Source organism: Macaca fascicularis, chromosome 16 (assembly GCF_037993035.2).
Source record: "Macaca fascicularis isolate 582-1 chromosome 16, T2T-MFA8v1.1".
Taxonomy (NCBI): domain Eukaryota; kingdom Metazoa; phylum Chordata; class Mammalia; order Primates; family Cercopithecidae; genus Macaca; species Macaca fascicularis.
Window position 1 is genome coordinate 8,548,518 of NC_088390.1, and position 14,258 is coordinate 8,562,775.

A 14,258-nucleotide genomic window follows, 5' to 3' on the forward strand; every position below is an offset into this window, starting at 1 on the left:
GCCAGTAGGGAAGATTTTTTTTTTTTTGACGGCGTCTCCCTCCGTCGCCCAGGCTGGAGTGCAGTGGCATGCTCTCAGCTCACTGTAGCCTCCGCCTCCCAGGTTCAAGTGATTTTCATGCCTCAGCCCCCCAAGTTGCTGGGACTACAGGTGCACACCACCACACCTGGCGAATTTTTGTGTTTTTAGTAGAGATGGGGTTTTACCACGTTGGCCAGGCTCGATTTGAACTTCTGACCTCAAATGATCCATTGGCCTCCCAAAGTGCTGGGATTATAGGCTTGAGCACCGCGCCCAGCCCAGAGTTCTTTTTGAGAAAAACAAGCCTCTGAATTCCATACACTCTTGGATAAAATACTGGATGTGGGGGTGAAGCACCACACCTGTGACTCACCTTTCCTCTCCATGGTGGTGGCACAGGAGGAAGAGGGCACTTCTGCCCATTTCACACGTTTCCACTGCTGCCAAGAAGCCTAGTCACAGACCCCTTACCCCCGGAACCAGCCTAACCCAAGAATGTCATGGAATAAGAAATGGGCATTCTCTGTGTGATTCTGTACTGCCCTAGGATCTCTCTCATCCTAGTTGGCCTGCACGGGAGAGGCTGTGGCCCCATCACTGAAGCCTTCAAAAGCATCCTCAATACGTGTCTGCCTGAAAATGCAGCCTGAAATGTCTTGGACCTCTGAAAATGTCCTAACCCAGCAGTGAGCTTCATTGGTTGGTGACCAGAGCCCTCCCACCTCACTCCCTTGACAGCTAGGCCAGCCCCTGCCTTTGGGTGGTCTTTTCCTTTCTAGTGCATCTGCACCCCGCGAGACACTGGCAGGAACAAGAGTTGGAGCCAGGACTGGCCTGAGAATTACTCTGTCGTCTGACCTGGGAGACAGTGCCCTCGGCGAAAGGGCCTGGCGCCGTCATTTGAAGTCTGTGTGGCGCCCACCCTCCAGTCACATCACAGATGGGAAATCGAGAACAGAAGGTGAGAAAACAGATTCCATGTTCACATGATTATTCTTGTTTATTGAGGTCTCTTTATTCTCCACGGGTGCTTTTTTCTCCAAGTAAACAGAGCAGGCGCAAATATCTATAATGAATAAATTTATTGTCTTACAAAAATCATTGTCTAGAAATATGGGAATACAAGAAAAGATATTTGCGGTCAGGTGTCTGGTGGTCAACAGCCAGTACAATTCATAAAGGGGGAAATCCAAGATTCCAAACCCACAGGACAAATTCTTCCTAACAGATGTTAAAGCTTTTAACCCAAAAGGTTTGTGTTTTCAAGCACATTGCAGAGGATCAAGGATTTAGAATTAACACTGATTCATTGTCACTGAATGTTTGTAATACCACTTTGACTAGAGAGGTACATGATATGAAGCACAGTCAAAACTGAATACATGAAATTGTTATAGAGGCGAATGATATATTCAACATTGTCTTAGTACTGTAGTGTCTAAGGCACTTTCCGTAATGTCAGTTTGCTTAACTATCAACCAAAAACAGGATGCTAAGTGTTCACTGTAACACTGTCCAAAGGGAAGGGAGAAGGAAGAATGAAGGAGTCACACCCACTGGCATGTCAACATTCAGGAAGATGGCATATGTTCTGGAGGTTCCATAAACCTCATTGACAAACTTGGAACAAGCCTCGGACACAAAACCAATATTCCCATTTTGGGCTCAAAGCAGCGGCTGAATTTGCAAGGTCAGCGTGAGGGCCTGGCTGGCGAGGGAGGGCCTTCCACCAGCTCGGCCTAGGGGTCCGCGGCTGCTTGCTCCTGACGTGAGGAGGGCACCGGCTGAGCCAGGCGGTTCGGGAGACCATCTGGAAGTCTACGTGATCCATGGCTGCCACCTGGGGCCACAGCTGCAGTGTGGCCACTATCCCTTCTATGCACAGACCAGCCCTGGCCAAGGACAGTTCACATGAGGAGATGCGGGACACCATCGACTCGAGGGGCAGGGCCCCCCTTGGGGGATGGGCATGGTAACCCCAAATGGGTGTTGCTTCCAATCCAGCCCACCCCTCCTACTCTTTCCAAAGCCCCTTTCACAGTTTGCTCACTGAAATAGTGTTGATCATTATTTGAGAGAAATGAGAGAGACAAGTGCAGTTTAGAGTCCACAATGGTCTAGGAGACTTGATGTGGCTGAGGAGTCGGGGGCCACGTGAACACAGAACTAGGTGACCTGCCTGTACGACAGGGAGCATGCAGAGCGACTGAGCGACGCCCACGGCGCTGCCCCAATAACCCAGCGACCCGCAGCCAAGGGCCTGGAGTTTGTTTAAAAAGGGTTCTTACCGTGTTTTATAAAATGGTCTCTTGATGACTATATGGAAAATAGATGCAACGATGAAACAATCTGTTTAATATGTGTGTCCTGTGTGTGTCTATATATAAAAAGGGGAGCAATTGTACCTAAGTCTGAAGCGGGATACAGTATGCGTAGGCTGGAGAGCCTTAAGACACAGTTGATCTTTCAGGAAGGAATCCCGTAGCTTGCCAATTTCCTAAATCTGCAGGAGGCCCCAAGGCAGGCTGGCACCGGTGCGTTCCTAAGTGTCCCACTGTATCGCCTCCTCTGGCTTCCTGCGACTTTACTCTGACTGGGGTGGCTGCGTCTCATTGACATCACTGGTCTTACTTTCCGTGTCGTCGTCGGAGAGCTCCAGGGAAGCTCCTTCAATGTGCAGCTGGCGCCGGCCAGATCGGCTGGAGGAGAAGCTGATGGGGCCGCCCCGCCTGGAGAGAACAGGAAGCGGATGTGTGTGGGTCAACAGACAGGAGCACGTGGCTGTCAGCACGTCCAACCACTCAGCGCAGCAGAACCTTCCCCCTGCACCCCTTCCTCGGACACACGACCTTGTGGGGGCGGCGGTCCGATGGGAAAAGACTGTGTGCCTTTCTGCCTCTCCCACAACCCTGCCTGCAGAGCGGCCAAAGCAGGGCCCTCGGAGAACTGGGGAGGACTTGGTTCAGCCTAGGACTGTCTGTGATGGAAATGGTAAGGAAGACGGATTAAGGCCAAGCTCTACCTGCTAACCAGGGAATCAGCCAGATAGCAAATATTTTATTGAGGATTTGTGGGCCACCTAGGGACTCTGTTGAATATTCTTTGTTTTTGTGTTTTTAGAACCATTTAAAAATGTAGACACCATTCTTAGCTTGATGGCTGTACAAAAGCGGGTTATGCACCAAATCTGCCCGTCGGCCAGACGTGCTGTAACCTCGGCTGAGCTGGTCTTGTGGGGCAGGGACCTCAGCTGTAGCTCTCCCACGCTCCGCCCTCGCCCTGGTACACAGCAGATCCAGTGTAGTGAGGAGGACCGTAATGAGGAGGGCTGATGGCACCAGGTCCCGGGAGGAGCTCCTGCCCCCTGCCCTGCTTTTTAACAGAGGCTGGGAGCTCGCCTCGCTACTGGATGTCTGGACGGGGATGGACGCCTGACGCAGCTCCAGCCTGGTGTGGTGGATGAGTGTGGTCCTCTAGTGACTGGCAATGAGTGGGCTTGCTCCTCTTTTATTCTCCCCGAGGATGACTATCAAGGTCAGAAATCTTAAATGAAGTGGTTCAGGAGAAAGAATGGATCACCGGGCATGGATCTAAGTGAACTTCCTCCAACCAGCTACGCCCCGAGCCTAAGCTAACCCACAAAGCAGCTGCCTGTCAGCTCGGGGCCACATGCCTGCTCACCTCAGCCGGTTCTTCAGGGTGCTGACCTCGCGGCTCAGGCCCTCGTTGGCCTCGGTGGCATCATCCAGTTCCCGCTGGAGTTTACGCCGAGATGCGTTGGCACGCGTAGCTTCTTCTTCTGCTTCCTCCAGCTGGCGTTTAAGCTGCTTCATCCGAGCGTTGGCCTTCTCCATCTTGGGGAGGGCACATGAACGAAAACAAACCAAACTGGTGAATCCAGTGTCGGCCTCTCTGCACCCCGAGCGTGGCAGTGCGGGGCTCTGCCTGTTACTCTTGTGAGCACACGTGTACACGGATGTACACACATGCCTGGGGGCTGGTCGGAGGCTCTGTAACTGGCCTGCCGCTCTCAGCAAAGCCAGCATCTACAAAGCACACTAGGCCAAAAAAACGAAAAAATACTCAAGATGTTTTTTACTGGTGAGTTTTCTGCAGAAAAATAAGTTTACTATCTTCACACACGTGACCTAGAAAGGGAACTGCTATTCTTGCAAAATGCGGAAGAACCAGCAATGTGGTACAATCCCCAAGCCCGGGAGGTTGTACAGTGCATCTCTACACCTCCTTTCAAGGATGGGCATCTCAGATATCATACTCGGATTCAAGCAGAAAAGCACCCTGGGATGACCTGCCACAGAACTAAGAGCCTCCCTTTCGGACCCTTCATTCCTGAGCCACACAGGGGCTGGCCAGCGCCTCGGGGGCCCAGCGCACACTGCCCTCAACTGTTCTCCATGTTGCTAGGCCCCAAGGGTGGGGCTGGGAAGGGAAGGCCAGGTTGCTTGACCGAGTGAATGAAGTTGGGGAGGGTTCGGGCCAAAGGCAGTGAAATCCTCAGATCCATCCACCTTTCTGGCCAGTGTCTGCAGTGTGAAGTCTCACCAGGCAGAGGGCAGGGAGCGGGAGGGAGGGTACAGCTGCCCACGCTGCCATCAGGGCAGGCCTGCCCCACAGTTGAAAGTCCTGCGGAACATTCCCTGCGCACTTAGAGAAGGGGGCCTGGATGCAGACACCGAAGCCACTCGGGTGCAGCGTGCAGTACCTCTGTCTTCCCTTCACTTTCTATTCACTATCTCCTGGGTCCACCCTACACCCAGCCAGTACCTCATCACTGCCAGCAATGTCCAGGAACTACACTAGGCATTAGGGAGATAACAGGGAGCTAAATAGGCAGAAATCCCTGTACTCACGAAGCACACATTCTAGTGGAGAAAGCAGGAGCTTTACAGTTCAGTCCAGGCCTCACTGCAACTTGCTTCCTGACCTGCTGTCCCCTCCCTCCTGTGTCTCGGGTACTGAGAGTGCCCGCCAGGAACATGGAACAGCCCGTGTTAGCCGAAACATCAGAATCGGGAGGCCCCTGAATTCCACTGGTCAGTTGTGCCACCAGCGCGTTCTCCACCAGTTCCTTTGCTCACATGCTTCCCAGGGAGGCATTTCTGCACGTACCTGCTCTTTATACTGATCCGCGTGTCGACGCTCATCCTCCACCTGCATGAAGATTTCTTTCAGCTTCTTCTCAGTGCGACGGACTAATTTGTTGGCGGCTGCTCGTTCCCTGTGAAAGTGGTCACAGTAGTTCTGAAATTCTTGAAATGATATTTTGTGTGGGGAAAAAATATTTTTTAAAGCCCTTTTTCTTTGGGAAGATGACACATGGTGGAGGCATCATGGACCTCTCTGCCCAGAATATCGTGACTAATGTGGTGTTGAGAGCTTTTCCTTCTGGTCAAAACAGGAATTGCCTTTAGTGTATTCCTCAGTAGCGAAAGGTAGAAAAAGCACGTTTTTTCTGCATGTGTAGGTATTAATTACTGTACACAGGTATTAATCACTGTACTCAGTTATCTTACTTTTTGTGTTTTTGAGACGGAGTCTCGCTCTGTCGCCCAGGCTGGAGTGCAATGGCACCATCTCTGCTCACTGCAACCTCCGCCTCCCGGGTTCGAGCGATTCTCCTGCCTCAGCCTCCCGTGTAGCTGGGACTACAGGTGCGTGCTACCACGCTGGCTAATTTTTGTATTTTTAGTAGAGACGGGGTTTTACTAAGTTGGCCAGGCTGGTCTCGAACTGTTCACCGCAGGTGATCTGTCTGCCTTGGCCTCCCAAAGTGCTGAGATTACAGCCGTGAGCCACCGCGCCCGGCCTGTACACAGTGATCTTCTAAACAGCAAATGTTACATACAAGCTGCCTGTCAGTTACACTGAACACAGACTTTTGAAGATGCCATCCTTAATCACCTAAACTTTTCCCCTAAGAAACAACCCAATTTATTAAGTGATTGTTTCACTTGAGAATTTACTGATTACCTCCTATGACGTAGGGCTTTGGCAGCTCACATTGAAAAAACAAAAACAAAAAACAAACCCCCTACACTCCCTCTTTGGTTAGAGGTGAAACAAATCCATGTTTCTAGATAGGTCTACATCGTCCCATGTGAAGGAGAGGTAACTTATTTGGAGGACTCCGTGGAAGACAGAAAAAGTTATTTCGTTCCTTAACAAATATGCAAACATGGATAGGGATGGAGTCAGCCGAAAGGGTGAGTCCTGTTAGTTCCAACCAGAAACAAACCCTTAACTGTTTGATTCAGCCCACTGGAGTCCAAGAGTGGAGTGGGAAGTCCTGGGACGGGGGACTGGGGAGGATGCAGGCGTTCTGGCCACGAGCCCTGCATTTCTGGGCTCCACGCTCCCCAACAAGAGGGTGAATCTGAAGGTCTACCCTGGCTCTGGGGACTATGACCTAATAGCTTTGGAAACGCCTGCCTGCCAGCAGCTGTGCTGTACAATTTCTCATGCTTTAATACAACATGAAAGCTGTTAAGCAATCCTTTCCTATGGGAGAAGAAAGGCTTTGATTTCTGTCATACTGCATTTGTTCTCTGGCCGCAAACTAGCGCTTCATGGGATGCCACACGCTTGGGAAATCGACTCTGGGTAGGAGATGCAAACTCAGGGTGCCTAGGAAATCAGGGGGTGCACATGTGGTGAGCCCTGGAGCTGAGTCCTAAAGCCCAGCCTTCCCTGACTGTTCACAGAGGCCGTCTGTCCTCCCAGCCTCTGAACGCTCACAGCTCTCCTCTCACAGCTCACACCAACTTCTGTCTCCCACTCTGGTTATATGTGTTCTCCGCCCACGCAGTGGGGAGCCCCTCCCGAAAGGGGCGTGTCTGTTTTGTCTCTGACGAAGCCTGGCTGGTAAGTTTTGGTTTATGACAGCAAAAACCTCTTACTTGGCTTCCTGCTCAAGCTGCTCCTCCAGCTGCCCAATCTTGGCCTCCAGGGCTGAGATGGTGGCCTTGAACTTGGACTTGACAGCACCCTCGAGCTCCTGCAGCTTGGCCTTCAGCTCCTTGTTCTGCCGCTCCAGTTGCTGGCGCGCGTTGTCGCTCTTCTGGGCGGCGCTGCGCTCGGCTGCTAGCTCGGCGTTCAGCGTGTCCACCTAGAGAGGAGAGAGGAGTTTATGGTCACTTGTGCCTGAGGAGTAGCACAGCCCTCCCCGGGTGACGGGCTCCTGCGTGAGCCACCTGTAGAGTGGTCTTGCGGAAGCGGTCGTTGAGCAGCTCCATGTTGCTCTGCTCCTCTTCCAGCTCCTCCTCCAGCTGTGCGATCCGAGCCTCCAGACGCCGCTTCTCATCCAGCAGCGCGGACCTGGTGGGGAGAGGAGGAGGGGACAGTTCAATCCCAGCTCAGCACGGCATGGGAGCCTCAGGGAAGGCTCCTCCACCCACCCTGTTGCTGGAAACCTGAGCAGCCAGCCCCGAATCCATCAGTAGGTCCCACTGATGACACTTCCAAACACCCTCCCCCACTGCCACCACCCAGATGCAGGCCTGTCATCTCTCACCTGGACCGCTGGGGTGGCCTCCCGCTGCCCTGCCTGCCTCTCTCCAGCTGTTCTCCACAGACAGCAGCCAGAGTCACTTACAAAACGCAAGCACAACCCCAGCCTCCCCCTGCTGAAACTCTTCAGTGGTTTCCAATCTCTGAGAATCAAATTCTACTCATGATGGCATGCTCACAAAGGCACGTGATGAACCTCTGGTTCAGTAATTAAGTGGAGAAATCGACTGAATTGGAAAAAAAAGATAATGACTTTTAACGAAAAATGAATTCAGTGAAAGGTCATATCTGAGGAACCTGCTCGCCAAAGCTAATGGACTGGAAAGTGGAGGCCCGCAGTGCCCGTTAGTGCGCACCACGGCTCCCGCTTGCGGTGTGCGGGGCTCAGCAGGACTGGCCCCGGGGTATGATGGCTGAGGCAGCCCAGGCCCAGCTAGAGAGGAGCAAACCACCTGCTGATACCGGGTGCGTGGACACCTCCAGCCTTCTCAGCAGTGTGTGTGCCTGAGGGCGAAGAACCCGCCCCCGCCACGGGAGACTCACTTGCCAGAGGTGCTGTTGGCGATCTCGTCCGCCAGTTCGTCTCGCTCCTGCTCGGCGTGTCGGCGGGCTCGCTCAGACGAGGCAAGTTCCTAAGCAGTGGGCAGTGGAGACTGCGTTAAGCTCTGGCTGTGAACAGTTTCCTCACCTGTGGAATCTGACAGTGCCTGAAGCTACAGCGACCTTGTTCCTGTCACTGTTAACCTGCACCTCAAACTGTCATTTAGATTTGAGAAATAAACTGGCGAAAATCTGCTCGGTGCAGACCAGCCAGGTGGTGTGTGGTGTCAGCATCTTACACAAAAACGTCCAGAGGGAAGTCTTCATTGCCGTAAGGGCTTTGCTGTCACCTCCGGCGTAAGAGGTGCCTATGTTCCTGCCCTTCTTGGAAAACTGGTGCCTCTTAATAGAAACTGAGCATGAACTTTATACAAACCCTGAACCCTAAGAAACCTGAGCTGTACCAACTGATGATCCTGAAGTGTCTTTCACATAAACAGTGTGAGATCAAGGACGCTGGCTGCACAGACCAGTGCGGATCCAGGCAGCTGTGCAGCAACAAGGACCAACGCTCCCATGGGGAGGAGGCAGGGGGGCGCCTCCGCAGGGGCTCAAGTGTTTGCAGAGCTGGGCCTGAGGTGGGCAAGGCCTCTTTCTTGAAGGGGACTGTGGCTCCACGGGGGGCTCTCAGAGGACTGGGCAGGACAATGGGGACAGCCCTGTGCCTGCCAGCCCACGGAAGGAACTGCCTGATGGCTGCTTTTCCACAAACTTCTTTGGAAAGATGATTTGCCATAGAAAGGAGTCAAGGGTGCATTTATCTTATAAATAAGGGAGCTGAGGCCCACCTGGATGAAGATACTGGCCCAAAGTCCCGAGGTTAGTCAGCAGCAAAAAGTCAGGGTTCCGACTCCCCGTCCAGGGCTCTTCCCACCAGCTGCCCCTTCCAAAAGATGCCGCAGTTGGCAAGAGCACACCTTGAAGGTGTCTTAGGAGCAGGGCTGCACGGTAGCGCCTCTGTCTGCTCCGGCACATGCACCTGCCTTACATGAGTGTGGGCCGAAGGCCTCTGACAGGCCCAGGTTCTAGCACATCCTGGCACACAGGGCACGGTGGGAGTCAGGAAGGAAAGAGAGGCAGCAGACAGAATGTTCCAGGCCTGATCCCAGGGCCACTGACTCCAGACAGCTCTGCCATCTGGCCTCTGGTGTTTTGTCCTGTTGGGCCTATGAAACACTCATTGTCCACTGGCTGGGGGGGTGGTGGGGGAGCTCTGGGCAGACTGAGGGACCCAGGGGAGAAAGGAAGGGACCTTGGGGCCTCTAAGCCAGAGTAACAGAGGTGTTTGAAGGAAAAGTGTCAGAAATAGGGGGAAGGGCAGGGCCAGCTTTCCAGCTCAGTCTCTTCTCCTTAATGCAGTGTGATTCAGGCCTTGCCTGAGAGTCTGAAAGAAACGCTTTCAGAAAAAACAGTATGGTACAGAGAATGCCGCTTGGACATCTGGGTAATGGCCCAGGAGCGCTCTCTAGGAGGCAGGCTCCAAGAGCCACATCGCCTTTGGGGAAATGTGCATGTGGGGATCTCACCAATCAGCTCCATGATGGATACATAGAGCTTACACATCTACTTCACTGATGAACATGCATCGTTTGTAACTACACACGGAACACTTACGAAAACTAACATGTTCTAGGTCCCAGAGCCCTTCTCAACATTCTCTGACCACAATGTGATAAAACTAGAAAGCAACTTAAAAAACAAGCAAATGCCAGACATTTGGAAATTTAAACCACAAGCTTAGATTCTTCACGGGATGAAGAAGAAACCATAATAGAAATTAGAAAAATTTAGAATTACATGACAATGAAATTACTCCACATCAAAATCTGTGGGACATGATGAAAACAGATCTTAGAGGGGAATTTACAGTCTTTTATAAACATATTAGACAAGAAGCTTGAAAGCTCATGAGCTAAGTGTCCAACTCAAGAAGTCAAAAAAAAAAACAAGGAGCAAAAAACGGTGAGATAGAGGACAGCGGGATGGAAACCTCCGGAAGCTGGCTCTCAGGTCCTCTCTCAGGGTCTGCTTGGTTTTTACTCATCTGGTTTTCAGTTCCTTGTTCATTCCTGACACCAAGAGAGCCATCCTCCTTTCTTGCAAGCTCAACTCTGCCTTTGCTAATATTTTATCCAATATTTGTAGGTATTTGTATTGGGAGTTTTTTCATATTAACTGATAATATTTATCTTTTCAGGTTTGAAGAAATTTTGATTATCCCTCATTTATACGGTAATGTGTGTATTTAAGTGTGCCTTGCACTGTTACAATTCCTATATGCAACACTTTATCAGTCTCTGCCTCATGAGAACCTACAAAAAAGATAAATGAAGGAATAATAGGAATTCAATGAAACAAACTTCTCTCCTTTTAAGTTATCACATGAATAGTGCTTCTGTGTAAAAACAAGGCAATTTTGCATCACCAAGGTTGGAGTTACATAGTACTTGCTGCGTATCAACACTAAAGTATCACTTCCCTTTCCTGCACAGGGGAACAGGCCAAGAGGTGGCTTGAAAAGCTGCTCATCAGCTCCTTTGCCTTTAGCCAGGTGGAGGAATACATATGAGCAGTGTCGAAGTGATCATTTTCTGTTTCCAAACTGAAGTAACAAGAAGGTTGAGGACCATATTAAAAATGGATTAAAAAAAATAAAACAAAAATGTATACTGACATTACAGTGGGCTACAAAGATATTAAATTTTTTTTTGATCTTGGAGTAATTTCAAGGGCAAATATATTTGTTGAACAAATGGATGAATAAATAACAAACCAACCTCCTGCAATTGAAGGATCTCTGCTTCCAGACTCTTCAATTTCTTTTCACTCTCTTTGGATTGAGCAAAAATCTCATCTCTGGATGCACGAGCTTCTTCTAATTCACGTTGGTAATCCTTCATCTGAGCCTATTAATAAGAAGGTTTTGGGGTGGTTTACATTCTTAGTTTTAGTTAAATTTTTTTTAGAGATGACCCCTGGTTATGTTGTCCAGGCTGGTGTCAAACTCAAGGCCTCAAGCATTCCTCCTGATTACAGGTGTGAGTCACTGTGCCTGGCCCCATTCTCAGCTTGTAAACATGATATTTTTTTTTTCTAGATTATAAAAGTAATATACTTTCATTGTAAATATAAAAGTATATGGAAATGACAAGGATATCATAAGAAAACTACAGATCAAAATGAAATCCGTTATGAATACAAATGCAAAAATCTTCAACAAAATAGTAGCAAACTGAGTCTGGCATCATGTGAAAAGGATTATATACCATGACCAAGTGGGATCTATCTGAGGAATGCAAGGTTGGTTTGACAACCAAAAATGAATTAATATAACCATATAATCATCACAATAAATGCTGAAGAAGCACTTGACAAAATCTAATACCCTTTCAATATAAAAATACTCAAGCTATGAACAGAAGGAAATTTCTTCAATTCTGATTAAAGGCATCAATGAAAAACTGACAGCCAATATCATACTTAAGGATCAATGACTGAATGGTTTCCCTCTAAAAGATGAGAAACAAGACAAGGAAGTCTGATCCTGCCACTTCTATTTAACACTGCAACAAAGATTCCAGCCAGGGTAATTAATTAGGCAAGACAAAGAAATAAAAGATATCTAGATTGGAAAGGAAGAAGTAAAACTAGTTCAATTTGCCGATGATCTGATCTTATATATAGACAGGCTTAAAAAAGACACAAAAAGAATTAGAACTGCTGGTAATATGGACAATAAAAGAAAAAGCCCACAAGAACTAATAGATGAGTTTAGCAAGATTGCAGAATACAAGATCAACATACAAACATCAATTATATTTCTATACACCAACTATAAACATTCAAAAGAAAGCAATTACATTTATAATAGAATCAAAAGAATACAAACTTAGATATAAACTTAACAAAAGAAGTGAAAGACTTGTATACCAAGAACTACAAAATATCACTGAAAAAAATAAAAAAGATCTAAATAAAAGGAAAGATTATCCATGTTCATAGACCAGACGACTTAATATTGTTAAAATAGCAATACTCTCCAAATTGATCTACACATCAACACAATAAACTATCAAAACCCAAGCTGGCTTTTTTTTTTTTTTTTTGGGTGGCAGAAATTAGTAAGCTAAGGTAGGTGTGGAAATCATTTATCTCATAAAGAATTTATATCCAGAATACAGAATTGTTTCAACTCAGTAATTAAAAGACAGCTCAGCTGTTCAATCTCATTAGTAGTCATTAGAGAAATAAAAATAAAAGCCACAATGAAATGTCACTTCACACCCACTAAGATGGTTACAATCAAAAGATGGACAATAACAAGTGTTGACAAGATGTGGAGAAATTTGAACCCTCACAGATAGCTGGTGGGAATGTAAAACTGCAGTTACTGTGGGAAACAGTTTGGCAGTTCCTCAAAGTTAAACACAGAGGTAGCATTTACCCCAGATCAGTTCCACTCCTAGGTATATTTCTGAGAAAACTGAAAGCACATGTCCACACAAATGCATATGAATGTTCATAGAGGCATTATTCAGAAGTCAAAAACTGGAAACACCCAAATGTCCAACTCAGGGATAGATGAATAAAATGTGGTAGATGTATCCACACAGTAGAGTCTCAGTAATAAAAAGGAGTGCGGTACTTATTCATGCTGCTACATGGATGAACTTTGAAAACATTATGCTAAGTGGAAAACCAGTCACAAAAAGCCACATATTGTATGATTCCACTGATATGAAATATGAAACAAAGGCAAATCTATAGAGACTGAAAGATTAGTAGTTGATTAATGCAGAATGCAGCAGGGATACAGGGAATGGGGAATGACAGCTAATGGGTAGAGGATTTTTTTTTTTTTTTGAGACGGAGTCTTGCTCTGTCGCCCAGGCTGGAGTGCAGTGGCCGGATCTCAGCTCACTGCAAGCTCTGCCTCCCGGGTTTACGCCATTCTCCTGCCTCAGCCTCCCGAGTAGCTGGGACTACAGGCGCCCACCACCTCGCCCGGCTAGTTTTTTGTATTTTTTAGTAGAGACGGGGTTTCACCATGTTAGCCAGGATGGTCTCGATCTCCTGACCTCGTGATCCGCCCATCTCAGCCTCCCAAAGTGCTGGGATTACAGGCTTGAGCCACCGTGCCTTGCCAGGGTAGAGGATTTTTAGGAGGGACCAAAATGCCCCAAATTTGATAGTGGTGGTGGCTGAATAAGTCTACGAATAAACTAAAAAACATTGAAAATGCTAAATTGGTGAATTGTATGGTATGTAAGCTATATTTCAATAAAGCTGTTAAATAAAATCACAGTATTATAATTTATATTCTTTGTAATTAATTAGCTTAATAACTTTTGTAATTAGCTAATAAAAATCTTGAGCCCAGGCTGCAGTGAGCCATGACTGCACCACTGTACTCCCACCTGGATGGCAGAGTGAGACTCTTATCTCTTAAAAAAAAAAAAAAAAAAAAAAAACCTTTATATTTAGCTTCCAAAAAAAAAAAAAGTATATGAAAACAAGTTCCTACCAACCTATTATCCAGAGATGACTTTCTTTCCAAACTTGTTTCTAGGTAAGTATGTCTGCCTGCATGTCTGTATGTGAAAATGTATACACACATGTGTGTAGAGTTACAAGCTAAACCACCCTACACTGTATTTTCCTCTATTCATTTAATTCCGGCCATTGTTCCCCACACACCCCATCACTTAGATGGTTAGCAGTCCATTGACATTTAGGGGGTTTCCATTTCTCCTAAATAATAACACTTCAGCTAAAGATCTTTGTACATAAAAATTTCTTCTTTATATTTTGTTAAAATAAATTTTCAAGATGTGGTGTCAACAAGGTCAAAGGAAAAGTTCTCGTCATAACGGAGCGGCTCCCCTGAGAAGTAGCTCCCATCTGTACTATGGGTGAGGCCACTGCCTGCCTGCTCACACTGTGAACTCTTGCAGAGATCACCTCTTGTCATTGTGGTAGTAAAAACTGGCCCATCATCTGGGTAGAAAAAGTGATGATTAAAAACAGACCAAAAAGATCACAAAAGCTACAGCACTAAGGGCCTGGGTCGACATGACCCTCCTCTTGAGGTGAGGAAGGGTGGGTTTTAA

At 47.8% G+C, this 14,258-nt stretch overlaps 1 protein-coding gene across 42 annotated transcripts in view; it reads right to left on the reverse strand.

The window, feature by feature from the left end:
• Window positions 1–995: 995 nt before the first annotated feature.
• Window positions 996–14,258, reverse strand: part of MYH10 (myosin heavy chain 10) — a 153,866-nt gene continuing 140,603 nt past the window's right edge. For all 42 annotated transcript variants that reach the window (XM_074018564.1, XM_074018545.1, XM_074018555.1 and 39 more), the window contains 7 exons: window positions 10,926–11,054; window positions 8,092–8,180; window positions 7,233–7,356; window positions 6,939–7,147; window positions 5,152–5,260; window positions 3,703–3,875; window positions 996–2,750 (listed from right to left, as the gene is read on the reverse strand). In XM_074018564.1, coding sequence (XP_073874665.1) covers window positions 2,606–2,750; window positions 3,703–3,875; window positions 5,152–5,260; window positions 6,939–7,147; window positions 7,233–7,356; window positions 8,092–8,180; window positions 10,926–11,054 — 978 coding nt within the window. In that variant the 3' untranslated portion in view covers window positions 996–2,605. The remainder of the gene's footprint in view (window positions 2,751–3,702; window positions 3,876–5,151; window positions 5,261–6,938; window positions 7,148–7,232; window positions 7,357–8,091; window positions 8,181–10,925; window positions 11,055–14,258) is intronic.